The sequence below is a fragment of the Hippichthys cyanospilos genome, chromosome 6 (genome assembly GCF_059441005.1).
Source record: "Hippichthys cyanospilos isolate Australia breed blue-spotted pipefish chromosome 6, RoL_Hcya_1.0, whole genome shotgun sequence".
Taxonomy (NCBI): domain Eukaryota; kingdom Metazoa; phylum Chordata; class Actinopteri; order Syngnathiformes; family Syngnathidae; genus Hippichthys; species Hippichthys cyanospilos.
This window is the reverse complement of record NC_142374.1, coordinates 8,823,833-8,844,531: the sequence shown is the minus strand read 5'-3', so window position 1 is coordinate 8,844,531 and position 20,699 is coordinate 8,823,833. Positions and strand designations below refer to the sequence as shown.

At 40.3% G+C, this 20,699-nt stretch overlaps 3 protein-coding genes across 7 annotated transcripts; 1 reads left to right on the top strand and 2 right to left on the bottom strand.

Moving 5' to 3' along the window:
- The first annotated feature begins 534 nt into the window (after nt 1-534).
- agbl2 (AGBL carboxypeptidase 2) lies at nt 535-11,152 on the top strand. 3 transcript variants are annotated; one of them, XR_015866015.1, is made up of 24 exons: nt 535-795; nt 1,051-1,180; nt 1,473-1,640; nt 1,734-1,841; nt 2,303-2,456; nt 2,528-2,777; nt 4,126-4,527; nt 4,652-4,794; nt 5,116-5,275; nt 5,363-5,489; nt 5,570-5,670; nt 5,754-5,857; nt 5,988-6,086; nt 6,490-6,568; nt 6,710-6,811; nt 6,886-6,975; nt 8,210-8,305; nt 8,893-8,983; nt 9,088-9,441; nt 9,518-9,548; nt 9,620-9,816; nt 10,166-10,301; nt 10,684-10,854; nt 10,929-11,152. XR_015866015.1 is itself a non-coding variant. In XM_088418412.1 (23 exons), exons 2-23 carry the CDS (start codon nt 1,069-1,071, stop codon nt 10,775-10,777), a joined length of 3,198 nt encoding a protein of 1,065 aa, XP_088274538.1. In that variant the 5' UTR covers nt 535-795; nt 1,051-1,068; the 3' UTR covers nt 10,778-11,152. The 3 variants fall into 3 exon arrangements, 2 of the variants coding, with proteins under 2 accessions (XP_088274538.1, XP_088274539.1); XM_088418412.1 differs by having other exon boundaries at nt 10,684-11,152; XM_088418413.1 differs by lacking the exon at nt 5,988-6,086 and having other exon boundaries at nt 6,889-6,975; nt 10,684-11,152.
- Nucleotides 11,153-11,161: 9 nt separating this feature from the next.
- Nucleotides 11,162-14,008, bottom strand: tmem17 (transmembrane protein 17). Its single transcript, XM_088418414.1, has 5 exons — nt 13,791-14,008; nt 13,521-13,624; nt 11,832-11,945; nt 11,574-11,717; nt 11,162-11,456 (listed from the first exon to the last, which is right to left on the bottom strand). Exons 1-5 carry the CDS (start codon nt 13,897-13,899, stop codon nt 11,379-11,381), a joined length of 549 nt encoding a protein of 182 aa, XP_088274540.1. The 5' UTR covers nt 13,900-14,008; the 3' UTR covers nt 11,162-11,378.
- A 1,293-nt stretch (nt 14,009-15,301) lies between these two features.
- Nucleotides 15,302-20,238, bottom strand: slc15a5 (solute carrier family 15 member 5). 3 transcript variants are annotated; one of them, XM_088417611.1, is made up of 10 exons: nt 19,906-20,046; nt 19,725-19,823; nt 19,184-19,406; nt 18,520-18,689; nt 17,951-18,171; nt 17,655-17,841; nt 17,284-17,516; nt 17,060-17,171; nt 16,696-16,804; nt 15,302-15,868 (listed from the first exon to the last, which is right to left on the bottom strand). In XM_088417611.1, exons 1-10 carry the CDS (start codon nt 19,931-19,933, stop codon nt 15,727-15,729), a joined length of 1,524 nt encoding a protein of 507 aa, XP_088273737.1. In that variant the 5' UTR covers nt 19,934-20,046; the 3' UTR covers nt 15,302-15,726. The 3 variants fall into 3 exon arrangements, with proteins under 3 accessions (XP_088273737.1, XP_088273736.1, XP_088273738.1); XM_088417610.1 differs by having other exon boundaries at nt 19,725-20,238; XM_088417612.1 differs by lacking the exons at nt 15,302-15,868; nt 16,696-16,804 and having other exon boundaries at nt 17,059-17,191; nt 19,725-20,238.
- Between the last annotated feature and the right edge of the window lie 461 nt (nt 20,239-20,699).

Genomic DNA, 20,699 nt, shown 5'->3' with positions numbered 1-20,699 from the left:
TGGACAGAAAAGCACATTAATGAATATTTTTTTTTTCTGCCAAATACTGAGTTAAAATGCATTTTACATACCAATGTTTAAAGGCCAGAGAGTCAAAAAAGCACGAGAGATCCCATCGCTACTTTTAATCTTGAGTTATTTGGTCGTATTGTCCACAATAAGTAACCGGTTGCAGCGTTCGCGAAATCGAGCATTAGCTAAACCGTAGCAACCGTTTGCATAAGGGTGTAATAAATAACATGCATTTAATATTAATATTGCAGGAGAGGAAACTACTCAAAATATGCTTATGATTGTAGTGGTGTCGAATTAGCGCCCAGTTGAGCATGATGCAGTAGAAATGAATGTCTTCAATTCAAGCAGCATAGGGAATGACATCAGTGCAATCTGATTGGACACTCTAGTAATTGCTTTGAAATATTTATATTTACAAAATATAAATCGAGTGACATCATTGCTACGTCATTCCTGTGTGTCAATCACAATGTATGCGGTGTTACCATTTACTGGAAATCAGCTACAGGTCTTCTTTTCCGTGCTTCAACTTTAAAAGCACTTTTAATGTAGGTAATAGCTATTTTTGTTAATACTCAGATTATTTTATATCTTGTGGTCTGAATGTTCTCTGTCCGGAGACATAGGAACAGAAGAGAAAGAGGACAACAAAGATATGCTATTACCAAGCTGAATACCCCCCAAATAAATTGCAACATATACAGTATCTATCCCCAGTTAATATGCAAATATGCCACCAAGGAGCTGTGAGCATCATGGGGATGACATCTGCCACGTTTAGTAAGTGTTACAATATTGCATGAAATAATTTTTATTCAAATCCATCAACCTTCAGAATCGTGTCTTCGATGAATACTTAGCCATTCTTAACTAAATATTATAACAAAACTTCTTTCATTGTGATGTAGGCCTACGGGGGAGTTCTGCACCACCCCAAACTAATGCCACAACTATAAACATGTTGTTAAGTAAACACCTCTCTAGTGGTCTATAACACCTGGTACTTAAAGACATGCTTTACATTTCACCAATTAGGCAGGGAAAACACCAGCGATGGCGGCCCCTGTGATCAGAAATTGGTGGAGCACTTACCAATTCGAAAAATCTGACACCAATGACTCCAACAAAGAGGAGGATAAGGAGGAAGATACAGTGAAAAAGCAATGTAAGTGTTTACTGTCCCTGATAAAATATAATTTTTTTAGAGTACTTTGACTGGATTAAATATTTCTAGTGTGGCTCTCAAGCCCTATGCCTGACAATTGTTTAATAACCGCTCCTTTGTAACTGACATCTATAATCCCGCTCGGCATTACTCGCAGTCAAATGAGTAAAGTTGTTTACTGAAGGTAATGAACAATGTAATTGAGAAATGTTGCTCCATAAAATATTACAATGTCAAAGGAACGAGACCTTAAAAAATGTGAATTGAGGAGATGGTTTCTGTGCTCCCTTAGTATCGATAAGTCAGACACTGCGAACCAGGCAGCTGCGAGTAGAGTTTGATGGCGGGCGTCCGGTTTTTAGTCTTCGAGCACCTCTGGATCTGGTTCAGTTCCCGTCTATCTCCTGCCCACGTTGGCCAGTAGAGTGTGAAGTCATCAGTAATGCAATCCATCACATAGGTAAATGTGACAGTTCTGACTTTGACGTTCACGTTTTATTACCGTCAAACAGTGCGTAAAAAAGCCCGATGCCAATTTAATATTGTATCGTAGAGTGGCAGCCTCCAAAGCCTGAACCTTTCTACCACCCAAGTGGCCGAGAGAAGACACCCTTTCCGCCTGAGGAGGAGAGCAGACATGTTGTCTATTGCATTGACCAGGGTAAGCATGTGTAACCATTACTGTACACCAGGAGTCAGTCACCAACATGGTGCTCACAGACACCAAGTAGTTGCCAAGGACCGTGTGTGTAGCCTAGAGGCCTGTTCTAAAAGTAGCTTATGACGGAAGTGATGGGACATTGTAATTTTTAGGGTTGTTGTAGAAGTTGCCATTTCAAGGTGTAAACTCTGGAAGAAGTTTATAAAAAAAAAAAAAAGTACTACTTTATCCATCCAGCCATCCGTTATTCTAGCCGCTTATCATCACAAGGATCGCAGGCATTCTGCAGCCTACCCGAGATTCCTTCAGGCATTAGGCAGGGTACATATTTTACTGAAGTGAAAAGAAGGTAGCAACTGATCGCTGATATTTTATTAGAATATAAGATTTGTTTGATAAAAGTGTTTTTTTGTTTTTTTTTGTGTAGCTTCCTGATGTCTTGGCTTTTTTTTCTTTTTAAGCTGACAAGTCTCCTTACTTCACCTGCTCTCGTGTTGGAGGTTCTCGTGTGTCTGTGAATAGCACCTCTTCTTCTAATGACGTCAACCAGACAGACCTCTCACTCGAATTTGAATCACGATTTGAGAGTGGAAACCTCCAGAAGGCGGAGCAAGTGTGAGTCTCTGATAGGGTTTCATCAAATTGACTTTGTGCTCACTCTAATCTATGTGTCATCTCCTGCTCAGAGGACCTTATGATTATGAACTCACCCTGCGCACAGATATGTACACCAGCAAGCACACGCAGTGGTTTTACTTCAGAGTGAGGAATATGAAGGCTGGGGTGAACTACCGCCTTACTATCGTCAACTTGATGAAGCGCAGCAGCTTGTACTCCCACGGCATGAAGCCTCTGCTCTACTCTGAGAGAGCTGCTCAGGAGAACGCCGTTGGATGGAAACGTACCGGCTCCGACATCACATACTACCGCAGTCAGGTTGGTGGCATCACATGTAACAGCAAATGTGTTGCGACTTGCAATCAAAAGCTTGAATGCATTCAACATAGTTCACAAAGTGTAATGCGCTCTGGTGTACAGAATTGAGAATAAGAACTACTACAGACTACAGTAGGGCGATCCAACTACATATTGAAAATGACCGGAGTTTAAAATGCATACGAGCCCAAAGTAGAGCTGCAGTCAGGGAATATTTTTGGTATGTGGATATAGTACTACTGAAAAGATGCATATTGAGTACAGACACTCCTGTTCATACGTGATTTTTTTCTATCGAGAAAAAAAACACGGTTGTTTACATCGAGAGTTGGGCTTTTGTCACTTAACCATGCTTCTGAAAGGAATTTCAAAATAAAAGCGTACCAAAGCCATTCACGACACACACTTCTTGCTATGGTACAGTTTCTTTTGAAACACTGACTGGCCTCTCAGATAATCGGAGAGGATTGGCAGGCAGCGCATTCTCCCCATGTACTGTACAACATTTCATTGCACTTCTGGCTCATCCCTATTAGTCATTGCCCGGTAAATGTGTCTATGTCTTTGTTTAGCAATGTCACTGTAAAAGAGCTGAGCTTTATTTAGCACCCCTGCTCTACACTCAGCAGGGGAAAGATGTAATTGGAGGAAAGTTTGTTGAAAACGGCAGTGCCGGCGTTGGTATCACAGAAAATGCGCTAAATACAAAATCTGACTGACAGGCAACTTGTTGGAATCGCTGAATGTTCGTAAATTGAATGTTCGTTTCTAGTGTAACGTCTGTATTCATTAAAAAAGAAAAAAAAAATATATATACTGTATATATATATATATATATATATATATATATATATATATATATATATATATATATATATATATATATATATATATATATATATATATATAGTATATATAGTAAGTATATATACTTACGAGTGACCTTTTTTTTACTTGTTTGCCTCTCTTAGAAACATTAGTTTTAGTCCACTCCCTCCCCACAAACTTTGGTCTATGATACAAATTTGCTGGCTGAAACAGCATTTGAGACAGCATGCTTTGTTAAAATGTGATCAGTAGGAATGGCAGCTGTGTCAGGCTGTGAGCATCAAAGGTTGCAGACTCACGTTCAGCATAATTGTCTTTTGTTACCACCAATTAAGTCAATTATGCACAGACTTTCACTATACGCAGCAGTCCACAGATCTGCTTACCCACAAGATTCTTCAGGATATGTGGCCTATTATATCTATGAACACATGGATGTGATAGATGTATGAATGGATACCTAAGCTGTGCACAACACTAAAGTTATGTCTCATAGATCTCCATGTCTGTCCCAATTCAGAATGCAAAGGACCCCAATGAGGCAAGGACCCTGTACTGTCTCACATGGACTCTCCAGTTCCCATATGAAGCTGACACCTGCTACCTCGCCCATTGCTATCCATACACCTATTCAGACCTCCAGCGATATCTCAGGCACATTTCATCCAACCCAGCAGTGGTGTCATACTGCAAAGTACGGGTCCTGTGCCACAGCCTAGCTGGAAACGCAGTTTACGTGCTGACGGTAACGTCACGGGCTAATGACAAAGAAGAAGAGGGCAAAACCAAGAAAGCCGTGGTGGTCACGGCCAGAGTACACCCTGGAGAAACCAATGCATCCTGGTTGATGGAGGGATTCCTGGACTTTCTGCTGGGGGACTCGGATGATGCGCAACTTCTGCGGGACACTTTTGTCTTCAAGGTGGGAAAGTTGAACATCGATCGTCTGGTCGTAAATGTGTCACTATATGGGTGACGTGCACCACTTTTTACAGTGTGCCTCAGGCCCGACATTTTAAATAACTTCTTGACGTCATATGCTTCAGGTGGTGCCAATGCTGAATCCAGACGGTGTGGTGGTTGGCAATTACCGCTGCTCTCTGGCTGGCAGGGATCTCAACAGGAATTACAAGACTTCACTCAGGGATTCCTTTCCGTGCGTGTGGCACACTCGGAACATGGTGGAAAGGTGAGCACTTTTGAATGCGCATCTTATTGGATGAATACTTGTGCGAGTGTGAATGGTTGTCTGTTTAATCTGTCCTGTAAGTGATCTCCCCTATAATTGACTCTGAATAGAGTGGGAAGTTTTCCAAGACATATAATGGTAGATTAATGGCAGTGATGATTTGATCGGTTGTTTTTCACTGCAAATTTAGTTAAATAATATTCATACTGGCTAAATTTAAATTGGACTCATTCAGTAATTGCATGCTCTCTTTCATGCTGAATTTTACGATTGACAAGTCAACGCAAAACTTCACGTTTACCATTGTTCTTTATTCCTCAGACTGATAAAGCAAACAGATGTAGTGCTCTACTGTGACTTCCATGGCCACAACCGTAAAAATAATGTCTTTATGTACGGTTGTAACAACGAAGATGATGATATGCCAAAGCTTCAAGAAAGGGTGTTCCCCCTAATGTTGGGCAAGAATATCACGGACAAGGTAATACTTGTTGCAAAAAGGCATTTTGTTTTTGTCTGTGCGTTGTCATAAGTCTAGTCATAAATCACGGCATGCCTTTTCCCTCAGTTCTCCTTCGAGAGCTGTAAATTCCAGGTGCACAGAAGCAAAGAAGGAACCGGGCGGGTTGCCATGTGGAGACTTGGTATCAAAAACAGCTACACCATGGAGACCACTTTTGGAGGTTCCACACTGGGTTGGTGTATACCTGAATGTGCTGCTCTCATGCATATGGTTTTTTTTTTATGATGAATTTAAAGTACGAATTTTCATCAGGTGATAGGAAAGGAACACATTTTACCACTCAAGACCTCAAGTCCCTGGGATTTTCTTTCTGTGACACCTTACTTGACTATTTTGATCCTGATCCCACGAAGGTAAGACAAAAGCATGCAACTCATAATAATTCATTGACATAAACGCATGCGTCTAATTTCATAGTTTGATTATCCCGCTTCAGGTGAGTTATTGTCTGAAAGAACTGACAGCCCTGTTGAGAGATGAAATCAGACAACTTGGCAGAGAATGGGACGACGACTTCTCCGTCTTTGATTTGGAATCTGGGTAATACATTATTCAGTTGCGATCTATCAAATATAAAGAGCAGTAGTCAACATAGGCGGCTGGGCGGAGCAGTGGTTAGCACGTCCGCCTCAAAGTTCAAGGATTCAAATTCAAATCTACCTCTCACCAGCCTTCCTGTGTGGAGTTTGGATGTTCTCCCCATGCCCGCGTGGGTTCTCTCCGGGCACTTCCTCCCACACTCCAAAACCATGCATGGCAGGTGTACTGGGTATACTAAATTGTCCTTAGGTGTGATTGGGTGTGTGAATGGTTTTTCGTCTCTGCGCCCTGCAATTGGCTGCCAACCAGTTCAGGGTGTCCTCTGCCTACTGCCTTAAATCAGCTGGGATAGGCGCCAGCAAGCCCGCGACCCTTGTGAGGATAAGCGGTTATGGAAAATGGTGGATGGTAATCGACATAAATGAATAACACACCCCAACAGATTTGTTAGAAATCTTTGATTTTCCCAACATTTTCTATGCATACTAAGTCAAAAAAATGTCAACAGATGTTTGGCATATTTTACTTGATGGATTATGGATTATACTGCAACAATTGGGCGCTGCATATTTTGATGGGACACCTTATTGAATTCATCTTGAAAATGACTATTTCTTTTTTTGCTTTTGCAGCACCAGTGGTTCCAATAGTTCTGATTCTGATGGACTTCCACTCCATTTGCTCCCACAGACACAAACTGAACACAGAGAGGTACATAAAATGACAATCTTTTCCTGTGAAGTAAATGTTTGCTTCTGATATCTTGTTGGATTTTAATCAGATTTGGATAACGTGTTAGACGTATAAAGTTTTAAAAATACATATGTTAATCTGCTGCTCGTACGCTTAAAGTCTCCAGTCAAGGTTAAGAAGAAAATGACGCGCAAAGAAAGAGACAGGCTGAAAAGTAGGATGCAGCCTGAAGTTCTCCAAACTATCACTCAACACCATATTGTAAGACATTACATTCATTCATCAAATCTGCAAAAAAATGATAAATGTCAAACATTCCGACCTTTGGATTTTAGCAGGAGCCTGAATTTCATCATGAGATTGAGACAGAACAAAAAGAGACCATCCAAGAAAGGCCCCCTAGAAGACACAGGAGGAAATGGCAGGTATGACACATGGAATATATTCTGCTGATCCACACGACTGTGACATTCACCTGGAATCTGTACTTTTAAGGGGTCATAGGTGAGGGTTGACATATTTTTGGGTTGAAATAAATGATCAAAATTCAAGTTTGAAACAGTCAGTTTAGTGTGATGAGTCAACAAAACATGACTTGCCTGAGTCTCGTCTCATCATTTACAACACGGCCACAATTGGGAAGCCAGACGTGACCCATAATGTCATGTCAATGCTAGCATCTACGCAGCACAACCCACACCTGTGATTGCAGCATATTCCAGGATTGGAGTAACGCTGGATATTCTTTGTACTTTCATTTGGTGGCAGTATTACACGCCTGCACGACATTGAGAGTGTCTGTGCTGCTCGAGGATTTTGGTAGTCCTGATGCGCTCCAGTCATTCCTTTCAAGACCCTTTGAACTCTCTTAAGTAGCGAACGCAGAGCAGCCCGCTTACTGTTCGTATCTGAATTGATGGAAACGATGCTATGGGCGCTGGCCAGGGCTGCCCAGGTTTACTACTGACTTCATATTAGGCCGGCGTCTGGAGGAGTTTACCACCATGAAAACCCTCGGCATTGTCTAGTACTCAAACAACCCCTGTGCATGCAAGACCAAGGCTGATGTCCCTGTGGACATAAACATAAACCATTTCCCATCACTCTGCCCCAGAGGAACACGTCCAGATTTCTTTGGCTGAACTGGTTTACGTTCAGCTTCTGCAATGTACCAGGGAAGTTCCTTCTGAGTGCTTTAGCATCCAGTCTCATATCAGGCTGTGTTCCACGGGCTTTCCACTGTTTTAGTCGTCATTCCTACATCTTTTCCACAGCCTTTCCGATTTCTATTTGTCCATAGTCCTTGAGTCGGCTAAGCAGGTTTTCATCCACAACAGCCATCGGTCTCCGCTGGATTCCCCCCCGAAGAGTCGTTCTGGATGGTGGAGCCAGGTGCCAAGTGCTTTGTGGCACCATCCACCTTGTTGTCTGTTATTAATAATCTTAACATTGTTTGTGATTACTTGTTTGATTATGAAGTCTGATTGCTTTGTAAATATTCCGTTTAGTGTGAAGAGTAGTAAAAGGGATATGACTTGCCCTAGTCTCCTTGTCTTTTTCCATATCGTCACAAAATGACATAAAACATACTTCAAGGTCTTGAATGGAATTCCCGAGACTATTCCTAATATTGTACTATATCAATCTTTGCATTTCAAGGTGAATATTCCAGACAGGAAAAGTGTGATCCCTACACACGGTGAACATCTGGCAATTAGGCATTTGACGCTTTGGCAAGGCTTTGAACCACTCGAGGTAATAAAGTTCATCTCTCATGTCACATTTAAAACATTTTGCCAACACATTTTTTCAATTTTTTGTAAATTAATGAACATTTAATTCCTATCTCTCGACCAGTTTTTCATTATTTAATCAATGAAACTCTAGTTCCAAAAGACCCTGTACCCATTTTTTTTCAGCCTGATGTACATTTCTCAGGCTCTCTGTAGCTTCCAATTCAAGGAAGTTAACTCATTCAATGCCCTGGACGTAATTTCACGTTTTTAAGAGTCCAGACATGATATTCCAAATACTCAAATCATTCCATGCCAGGGACGTATTTTCACTCTTTTTTTTTTTTTTAAAGTCCAGACATTCAATCCCAGATACTTAAGTATCGACATTCAATCTCAAATACTTAAGTAATGTCTGGACTCTTTAAAAACGTAAAAATTAACGTCCCTGGCATTGAATGAGTTAAACACGTTTCTACAAAGATCAAACAAAAGTAAACACATATATATGTTAACCACTGTTTTTATTCCGTTCCATTCTATTCGCACTTGACACCTGGAAATCTTTGGGTAGTTTGAATTTGTTTTGAAATAATGTGTTGTTTTTAGGGCCAGTGTCAAGAAGACCTGAAGGCAGAAACAGACACGTGTCACAAGAAGAGATCGAGCAACCCTTATGGAGCCATTTCATCTCACAGAGGTGTGTTTTGTATACAGCTTGTATCTAATGGTCACTTATTAGGCACCGCTTTTCTAGTGCATAGACTCTAAACCAGGAATATTGTTGACGTTTGCTTGAAACAGACCATCAAAGAGACAAATCACAATGGCAATACTCATCAAAGCTGTTGCACTTAAGTGCACTCCTTCAACGTCCGCCAAGATTCTTATACCCTGTCCAGCAACACCTGCAGCAGCGTCATCGTCATTATCATCATAATCATCATCATCATCTACAGCAACAGCAGCAGCAGCAACAATACTATCATCATCAGCATCATGATCACCATCATTATCATCATCAAGAGCAGCATGGTAATCATCAGCATCATGAGCAACAACAGGAGCAGGAGGAAGAGGAGGAGCAGCAGGAGCAACAGGAGCAACAGCAGCATCCTCCTCTTCGTCATCATCAACAGCAACAGCAATACATCTCCGGTGAGTGGCGCACCCTGAACGTTTTGTTTTGTACATGCAGATGTTCAACATTTTTTAACTTATGCCACTCTTTTAGGACTAACACAAATTCATACGCCATCCGACAGGTAAAGCTCGGGTCCGTCAATGACTTTTGCAGTCAGTTCACCCAGCTTAACAAATATCCCTTTCTTTTCAGTGTTCATCGTCCCATGTTTGACGTTGTTCCCACAAGGCACCGGCCGTCGAGCACCAGCGATGATAATGATCCTTTCAGAGACAGAAATACCTCAATGACGCCAAATCGTTACTATGCCCACCACGATCCGCCTTCGATACTTGCAGATATACCCAACAACAAATGGCAGGGTGTGAGAGAGGAAGAGGATTTTGCAGGTTCTTCTTTCATTCTGACATTAGTCATTTGTATTCACTGGTCACAGTATTGAATTTTTAATGATGATGGTGATATTAGGCAAAGCTGCGCAGTTGAATGGGATCCAATGCGTTTTTTCTCTCTACAAAGATAATACTACAATATTCACTTTTGATTTACGTTGATATCGTTGTCATAATTTTGAAATGTGGCCGTGGTTGCGGTTGATGTCATTAGTGGGGTAAACCGTGAACTATTTAAGTGAAACCGCAATATGAAAATTGCTAAACGAACGTTGTTTAGTTTCAGTTGCGTACCGATGTTTCAGCTGATCTTAGTTTGATCTTTCTGGTTTTGTATTTTGTTTAGTGGGATTGCTGAAACATCTACCGTTCCGAGAGCTGAATCGTCGAGATCTCATCTCAGAAGTCTGTCAAAGAAAGCCTATTTCCCACTCAAATTTTTTGATGCCTGTACTAAGGTACACAGACGTGCAAAGACATAGGTAAGCTGTGAATTGATGAATGGATTTCCTGTCAATTTTTTGTAACCGTTTTTACTCAATTACTGACCGTTGTCCCGGGTTTTGCTTTATGTATGTAGACACGCTTGATGAACGAGTAATCACTGCCTGCATTTATTTAATGCTGTGTTTCAAACTTCAACATCAGCCAATTTGTTCTATATGGCTATAACCATAAAGTATGCACACACTGGTTTTGGAAGGCAAATGACAGTGAAGGCATTTAATAGCGTTCCAGAAAAAAAGTAATACTTTCACAGTGGAACGACTGCATCCTGAATGTTATAATCCCAATGTGTCGCATGTCTCATGTGTTTAAGATGATGACAAAACAAACATTTGCACGATTGTCGTTTTTGCTTAGACTGAGCGATTCAACTTCAGAAGAGAGAAGACCAAAGAGTGTTTTGCCCCCTGTTGCAAAGCCTTCCACCTCCACTGAGTGGCACCATAGGTGAGTGTCACTATCAGGCTGAGGCTATCTGGAACCCAATACTCAGGAAGTGCAGGTCACTAATGGCACAGCTCCAGAGAGGTCAGTTGCCACAAGACTATGCGTGTCTGCAGCACTTTACAATACAATGTTGAGATGACAAACATTCTGGCCAGTGACTGGATCGTCTTTGAATGAACTCGAAGGAACATGGAAAAGGCGTCTCGTTCACCGGACTCCATGAATGCTCATGTCACTATTATAAGCTATTGTAACATGACTTGACAGTTTGACTTGAATTTCTAAACTTGAAATGATACAAGAAAATAATTGTAATATTGAGGTGATAATATGGCTCAGGATAATATTTGATGACAGCTCCATACAATAAACAGCATAAAAACAATACGCAAGTTGCATGTTTTTATTTACAAACATACCAAAAACATATTTCAAATATCAGTAATATGCTGACAAAATACAAAAATAAATACTGTATACTGTCTCTGAATAAATTAATTATTTCCATTTTACATAAGCAAAATGTAAAATTGTGCTTATAGAGGCTTAGATGTTTAAGGAGTTTTGATATGCAGTGACGTGTGTGAAGTTGGTCGAAAGATGTTTCAATCAAACTGGCGAAGATGGAATTGACTTTCTGTGTGTCTGACCAAATCCCGGAGAGCTACAAAGCCAGCAACAGCCTAGTGGATTCAAGAGAGAAAAGGATTTTACTCTTGTGACTTCAATGCAAGTCACTCATTTACTTTGTGCAAAAAATGGAGATGACGGAAACGTCTCAATTAAAAGCGACAGCATACCTGCGTGAGGATGAAAATTGCTAAAATGATGTGAATGCCCCTCTCCAAGGGCTGTACCAGAATGGCTTCACTGAAAAGCTGAAAGAGGATTTGTGGCAATTGCAGCAAGATGCTCAGCAGCCAAAATCCAGCCAACTCTGCCACCTTTTGCAAACAGAAAATGGCATCACAATTTTTGAGCTACACTGGACTTTAATGTTCTCCATTTTTCTGATTGGTGTTGAACCCATTCGCAACATTTATTGTTGCCGTGCTTACCTTTTCGCGCAGGTTCCCCACATAGCCAAGATAAAGTCTGATTGCTTCGATCACGGTCATCAGGATGAGGACAGTCACAAGGATGAACTTGTAGTAGTCAGGCAAAGCGGAATACTAGTAAAAAGAAATGTGGTTAACAAACATTCATAGATACACTGCCCAACATAACTATTGGCACCCTTGGTTAAGATGTCTTATATGCCTTTTTTTTTAAAAAAAATGTCTGTGTATGTGTGTGTGTATGTACTGTATGTATGTATGTATGTATGTATATATATATATATATATATATATATATATATATATATATATATATATATATATATATATATATATATATATATATATATATACACACACACACACACACACACACACACACACAATATGTTAATGTGCATGTGGAATATGAATCAAGTAGCAAAAACCTTTTTTTTTTTTATCTCAGGGGACGGCCATTTTGCCACTTGCTGTCGACTGAATACGACACGACAGTGCCTAAGGGCAAAGCTTGCAAACTTCACATGAACAAACCCAAAAAACAGGTGAGCAAGGGTTGTTCGTTAGCAGTCACAATACCAATGAATAAGCGGAAAACGGGAGATGACTCCTTTGTGTTCAATGGAAACAGCTTCTCCTTGCCGGCGGTTGAGCCGTGGGCCTTTCCACACGAGGATGTTTGATACTTGTGTGCAAATATCTTAAAAATGGCATGACGTTTTTCCAGAAAACTACATATGCCCGCTGATCCACACATGCACAGTCACAATATACACAAGCAGGCTTGAAAATGTACAAATGATAAGTCATTATAAAGGCACATGCAACATTAAGAGGAAAACGTATAATTTGCAGATATATGTGTGGATCTGAAAACTACATATTTCATATTTGTGAATAATTTTCTGACAAACATTTCTATACTCCTATAATTAGAGCAAAATAATGTTCACATTAAAGCAAAAGCTTTGTTCTGGGTGTAATTACATCTTTTACAATTATAAAAAAAAGAACCTGAGTTGTCAACCACTGAGTGTTGCAAACTTAACAGTAAACTATTTTACAAACATATTGTGGGTCACTGTCAATCTTTACCTCCTAAATAACGGTATCCATCAAACATCTAAGTCAGCAAATAAAGTATGCTGTATCTACCCCTAAAAAGTGTGCAAGCAGATCAAAAGCCACTTTCCGGCTGTTTATTGACTGCCGAGAAAAGTGTAAAATCAAGTCCAGGCACATACAGTACATAGCTTGAAACAACTAGCCAGCTTTCCTTTGGCATTTTGTCACCCCAACCCACCAGGCCTCCCCTCTTAAAGGCACACATTTACCACCATTTATTTATTTTTGTGCGTGCCCTTTTAATTTTCTAATGTGTTTTAAACGTGTGTTTTCATAAGTTCAGTGTCTTTGCCACAACATAGTGGACTAACTGGGAATTCATCGATTCCCATTTGCCACAGCACACATGAACAAATTCAACCATAACCAAGACTGCAAATATTTAAGAGAACTTGTGCTTAAATTTATATGGATTATTGTCGGGCCTTAACTTTGTAATGCTGTCTTTCTTGAATATTATTAGACTTACTGTAATTGTGATGACAAAAGATTTTGCCCAAAAAGAACAATAATGGCTAAACAAGTTCATATTGAGACCATATGCGTTCTCGTGTTCTTTCGTACTTTGAGGTGCAGCATGACAATCTCACTGATCCACCACAGGGGGAAGAACCACATGTTAAAGAACAGAGACATCTGGAGGGGCAGGCTGGACAGAACGCGCCTGTCTGATTAAAACACAAACAAAAAGCAGACACGAAAAGATCAATCGTGCAGTTATTTGTTTATAATCAAACTTATATGGAAACACCGCCAGAACTAGTTTGCTCCAAACAACATTCCAATCGTGAGTCATGCTAGCTCGCTGCTATGCTAGCTGCGTCTTTACGGTACCGTGTGTTGACGACGTGTATCGCTCTTTAGTGGGAGACTGATTCTGGTCCACAAAGACATTACGAGAAAAATCCTCCAACCGTTTTCTGATAGTGTCGGGTATGTCCATTGTTTAAAGCGCAAACTGAAAAAAGAAAAAGTGACCCTCCTTTTCCTGTTCGCAGACAGCAGAGGCTGCGCTCGTCTCCATGGCAACCAAGCAGCCAGTTCTGCTTTTTGTTTTGTTGTTGTTTTTCTGTTGCAATATTCTTCCAATGCACGCTTCAAAGCTATCTTTTTTTTTTTTTTAACACGACGCTATTTTTAGGAAATATTTATTTTTCCCTTGAAACCTGACCTACGTTTACTGGCTAAAAAAGACTAAAGTGTGGGTGAACTTAGGCCAAAGGGCCCTTTTCGATTTTTAAAATACACAGGAGTCAGGTCAATCGAACGTAATTTTACAAATATTTTGCTGGTACTTACCAATGAGATAATCATTACTTTTATTTAACTGTGTCATGAATGATTACATTCTTTAAAAAAAAAAAAAAAAAAAAAAACTACTCCTATAAATGCGTTTTAAATGGGGAAAATGTGTGAAGATTTTAATAATAATTATACTCAATTACCATTTTAAATGTATTTGATGACTTAATCCCAATGTTGTTATCCAATGCAAAAGAAAAAAAAAACATTGTTTATAATCCTATATTGGCCTGGTTATTATATATAGGGAAGACACATGAATATATCAGAATATCTATATACTCATAATACACGGTTTGTATATATTCTACACATATGGTAATTTTCACGTGGGAAAAAGAGCAGTGCACATTAATTCATTTAATAATCATCGTCTTGGGTGATTGCATGTTGCAGGGGTCTGCAACCCAAAACGCAAAGCAGCATGTGGCTCTTTTATCCTCATGCAGTGGCTTTCTTTGTTAAAACATGTCATTTAACTTTCAATTATTTTGTTTTCCCAAACTTAAATATGAACATTATGGTACTCTTTCAACATTAAAATAAAATGTTTTTAGATGTTGAACGTCAGACCCAATCAAATGTATGGAACCATCTTTAATTTCAGTGTTTTTGTTTCCTATAGGGTAAATTAACGGAACACTGAAGTCCAGATTAAGATAAGGATTTATTCAATAAAGTTAAAGAATCTTACTCAAACCAAAACATGTTTCATATTTTCAATTCTTCAAAATTAGCAATTTTGCCAAGACGAAAGCTTTACACATTCTGGTATTTCCTTTGTTAACTTTTTGATGTGGGTGTTGCCTTATGACCTTGAATGACTTTCAGTACACAGCTGTGCATTTTTAAGAGTTACGTATGAATTTGAAGGTGTTTACAAACATGAAATTGAATAAATACCCCTCAGAAGCACACGTACGCATCACTGGTCAGTGTCACATCAGCATTTAAAACTTATCATTATAATTTATTATAATAATTCATTATAACTTATCATTTAAATGGGTTTCCTTGTTAAAGGATTCATATCATATTTATTTTAACAACAGTTGAGGCCATGTGCTTCCCTTTGCACTGGTCATTGTAAATAGGTTGTTGCTTTATAACCGCTTTTCTGAGCCTTTATGACGGCACACTAATGGACAAAGGAACATCTCAATGAAAGATTCAAATTTGAGATTCAAACCCTGGACCTCAGAAATGTGAGCTTATATGTACTGTACTTCCTATTATGTGCTGCCTCCTTCATAATATATCTTTATTGCGATTAAATGCTATTTATAGCAACACTCAAACAGTATTTACATACAATATTTTGATATTCAAATGGAGCCCAAAGAGAGAATTTGCACCCCACCTTGCTATACATTCACTTTGTCACAAATCATAACAAAACTACATTCAATTTGAAACAGCAACAAGCAGCGCCAGCGCCACAGTGTGGAAGGATGACCTTTAAAGTCTATCAAATGATAGAGTCACAGGAGTTGTTTAGGTACGAGTGGTCCATCGTGTCATAGTACCGCAGGCAAGCTTTGTACTGAAGAAGCTTCTCTGTTAAAGGGCTGATTGTGAGTGCTTTACCCCGTACACTCAGGTCCAAGTACCTGAGAAAGGAAAACACATTTTAAGAAGGTTTAACAGCCACTGGCAGTACCTTACATAAAGATAAATACTTTCAGGACAACAGTTTATTTTTGCAACATATACTCTTATAAATTTGATCTGGTCTTCCCTACAACATAATGGCATGTAGTACGTCACAACAATAAGGGGATGACAATGCACATAAAAAGTCAAGACATGAAGCATTTCCAAAATGATTGCGTTTAGATATGGGTTATGATCATATACATTCAAATAATGTTGTAATTATCCAGCAAAAGTGAAAGGGTGAAGGAAGATCTCAACTGAATGTACAGCATAATCAAGGGTGACAGGGGGTGAACACAGTAAAATAGGAACCTCTGGGCCTTTCCTTCTGGACCTTGAACAGCACGCTCGCCAGCAGGGGCAGTGATATTTTGCCACGAGGCCCTACACATCCATGGTGATGCCCCTGCTCGCAGCGTCTGCTCCCCTTCGAGAGACTCTGTACTCAGTGTTAAGAGAAAACAAGACACAATTTTAACCAAGAGGTTTGAAACTGAGGTATTTATATCTTCTTCTTTAATGTGGTCACTGGAGACTCCCTCCTCATGAGTCATGACAGTCTACCACAAGGACTCAAGACGTGACACTCTATGTCACGTATCTCCTCCCCATGATGAAACACTTTTTGCTGGAAGACCACTCAACTCGAGTGGTCATTTACAGTATAAATGCACTGTAAACAATGCAACAAGCTGATCATGGTGACTGCATCCTCTGTGATACAATCATTTCAAGAAGGTCGATGTGATTATATTTGTTACTTTTGTGCAATTCCCAGTACCTGTGAGATATGCTCCAGTACACCATAGTATTTATCGTCATCAGTGTAGCCATGAGGAAAAAGAATCGCTCCAGATTTCCATCACGCAGGACGCTCGGATAAAAGGAACCTAAAAGAAAGCATTGCTCTATATTAAACTACATTTATTCCACCTTAAAGGATTTAAAGTAGGGAAGGGACAAGATCTTGTTCAACGAGATTTCGTCAGATTAGAATACCACAAGATTTCTGGTCCCTGCACAGCACGAGATGTATTTTCTTTTGGCTGTTGTTTACATATCAATCTAACAAGAGATCTTGACTTGTGGGACTTGTGTCTCGTCCCTTCCCCGATTCAAAGTGTTGCCTAAGAATATTTGTTCACCTCCAGACATGAAGTAGACCAACTGAACGCAGATAGCTCCTAGGAAGCAGCCTCCCCCATAAGACAGCGTGAGAAAATGCAGGGAGAGTCCTCGGATGTGGCCAGGGGTCAGCTGGAAAGAGATGAGGGAACCTGTCACAGAAAGCAGAAACAGGCATCGCATTATAATATAGTGAGTAATCCCGCTAAAACAGGTCGCCACATTTGCTTGCACTTTCACTCACATGCTGGAGTGACCAGAGCTTCAGCCAGTCCAAGTAGGATGTACTGCGGCGCCAGCTGGAAACACGGCATGGATGACACTTGCAGAACCTTGCCCGAGAGTGTCTGTTCCACCAGGGGGAAAGCCTTCCTGTGCAGCTCAGATAAACCTGCCACCAGGATGGACAGAGCTGCACATGCATGTCCCAGAGCTGTAAGTGCAGGATTAGATAGGGCGGGGTGATGAGACAGGGGGCTGTAGAATGGGAGTAGCAAGACATGTCATTTCAAGAGAGAAGAGGGAGGAGGACAACAGAGGTAGAAGAAAGAGACATATTTAGATGGAGATGATGAATTGTTACATCGGTGGTGGTGTCCGAAGCCATGTACTCACTAATGACTTTTGCGGGTGCCAGTGGAGTTTTTGCCATGGACAGAGAGCAGCTGTTCACAAGTTCTATCAGCGGGGCCAACATGAGCAGAGGTAAAATGCTGATCACGTTCATGGTGCCAATGGGCAGCAGGGCATCACTCAGATGAAGGTTGGAGTTCATCGCCTGTAAGTAGTATCCAGAGGGGATCTGCATAAAAACAAAGTGAGCAAAAAAAAAAAAAAAAAAGAAAAGAAGAAGATCCACCTTTGCATTTTGCGGTGAAAACAACATTGCAGTTATTTCCCTGGTGACTTGCCTGAGTGACACAGGCTCTGTACATCAGTTGGAGTCCATAAAGAGGGAAGAGCTTGGCCAAGACTTTAACATTCTCTACGTGAGTCTCACTGTACTGGCCGCCATTGTTCTCCTTTGCCCGGTCCAACCAAGTTGGCACATCTCCACTGAGGTGGCGATAGTGAAGGCAACACATTTTAAGAGAGTTCAAGAAAACTCCAAAAGTGGTCAGTAAGGATCCGCCTATATGACAGAAACAAGAAGACAATGGCATCAGGTCCCATATGGGTTAAACTGTATCACTGACGAAAAAAAAAAAAAAACCTTTCACAAAGCTATTTTTTCTATGATTGTGAGGGTTTGAAAACCGGGAAAGTTATTTAGTAGACTTAGTAGATTTACGGTGGGTTTATCTTTTGTCAAGTAGTCTTTTAAATGTAAATTGGTTTCGGCTGTTGTTTATTTGTTTTCTGAAATGTAAATTTGTTTCAGCTGAGGATGAGCGAGTATTGGTACCAAGTATTAGTATTTATGACAAAATGAGAATATTGATAAGGTGCGTGTGTATGTGTGTTTGTGTGTGCTTTTTACCTTTCTTGGGCTTGTAGGTGAGCTTGTTGCGCATCATGTGTATGGCAATGAGTGCCAACAGTGCAGAGGTGAAGGGGATTAGGAAAGCCAGATTTTTGGCCACAGATTGCTGGATGTACGCAATACCCAGAAACACAACAGTGGAATTGAGGTTAACTAACCAGTAGAACCTAAAAAGAAACAAAAATCATGAAAGTCATCAACACTTTTTTTGTTGTTCTTTTCTAGCATCCAGCTAAAATTCCTTCCTCTAAAGTGACATACACAGCTTGCGTGTTTCAATTTGAAATGTACGTTTTTAGCACCTAATATCAACACCTTAAACAGTCACATTGTATTGCTTCATCTTAATCATACTGTAAAGGATAACTATAAAGGATTGGCATCTTTTTTCCAGGCACTTTATTGCACTTGTGTTTTCTTCGGCTTAGACAAACCTTTAACGTCTTGGGTTAGATTGCGTTTTCCTTTTGTCAGTGTTAAAAAGAATACAGTCTTAAATAAACTCATACAATTTTTATAGATAATAATGTTATTTATGGTCAGCGTGGCAATTGTGGGGGCGTGAAATGTTTTCCCTTTCCTAGAAAAAGGCTTTGCAAAAAATAATTGATAAGCGCTGGACTAACTAGACAACCTTATGTACTGTAGACACATCACATACCAGTTGAAGAAGCCCAGTAGCTGGTATTGATTATAACCCTGCAGGCTATATGCTCCCATGGGACAGAGAATGGCCCGGATGCCGCCGATGCCCAGCGCAGCAGACAGCAAGCCGGTGTAAAACAGAGCCTGCTGCTCTTGAGGTTTCAACTTATGACTCATATGATGAGTGTCAATGTAGAAATCTTCAAAAGGGAATGCTACCACAGGTAACATGGCCGTGCCTTGGGAAAATACAATGTAATAGTTAGTTTTTGCAGGTTGGGCGCTGAGGAATGGTATCACCTCACGCTTGGTCAAAAGATTGAAGTGGCTATTACGTCAAAAGGTAAACGTAAATATGCTTATCCACTAATATATTGTGAAATATCAGTCCATAATCTTAATTGTTTTTAAATTTGCCACCTGAGTTTTTCATGAACTGAGGTTACACAGTGCAACATTTTAGAAAATTTAACATTTCTCAGAAATTGAGAAATGAAAACGCCAACAAAATGCCTCTCATACAAAAACAAGAAAAATAAACATCCGCTGTGTCTTACCAAAGAAATGGAGAAAGGTGCACAAATAGAGGACCTTGGTTCTTCCCAGGCAGGTTTCGGCAAACCAGCCAACCAGCACAGGGGTGAGCGTGCTGGCGCCTATGAAGCACAAGTTCACTGTTGCAGCCAGGTAGTTGTCGTAGCCGAGTTTGACAGTGCAAAACAGAATCATGTTGCATACAATGCCGAAAAATGTGAATCTTTCGCATAGCTCCACCAGCAGAACACAAACGATGACTTGGAGCTTCTTGCGGCTCTCGGGCGTTGCTTTGGCGTCTGAACGAGATCTCTTAGAGAGCCGTTGCTGGTGGCGTTTGCCTTCGGGCAGTCTCTGAGCTTCTCCTGCCACCATCCCTCCTGCAAACTGGTGACTGAACTCCCCCATGGGATAGATGTTGTTTGTGAATTTGCAATCCAGGCTTTCTAGGAGAAGGGCAACCCAGGCCAGGGGCTGGGCTGAGTCTACATGCAAAACATCAGACACAACCGTGTCCTACACGTGCTGCTGTTTTATTACAATACTAACCCTTCCTCGCAGACGGCTGAGACATAAAAACAGCATCCGTCAGGAGAATTGATAGATGGAAACAATTTCGAGAGTAGCCCAGAAATAGTTCTGTGATGATAAACAAGCTTCAAGCATTTGGTTGTTTTGTCTTTTGAATGCTTATCTACAATCATAAAACGTAAACTCGTGTAAATGTTCAAAGCTTGCACCAGATATTGGAACAAATATTAATAATCTGTTCATAAGAATTAGAACAATGAAGCAGATCAGGTCAATAAAACAGTAAAATGTGATTCCCTTTCACACATAAGAAGCACTCACTAAATATCGCAACTCTTTGTAAAAACAGCCCAAACTAATTTTGGGACGCCTGCTGTATTTAGGATGATGATGTTAAGAGCGAGTGAAACAGAGGGCACACACGTACACATCAGGCAGAATCTACCAGGAATGGGGGGGGGGGGGGG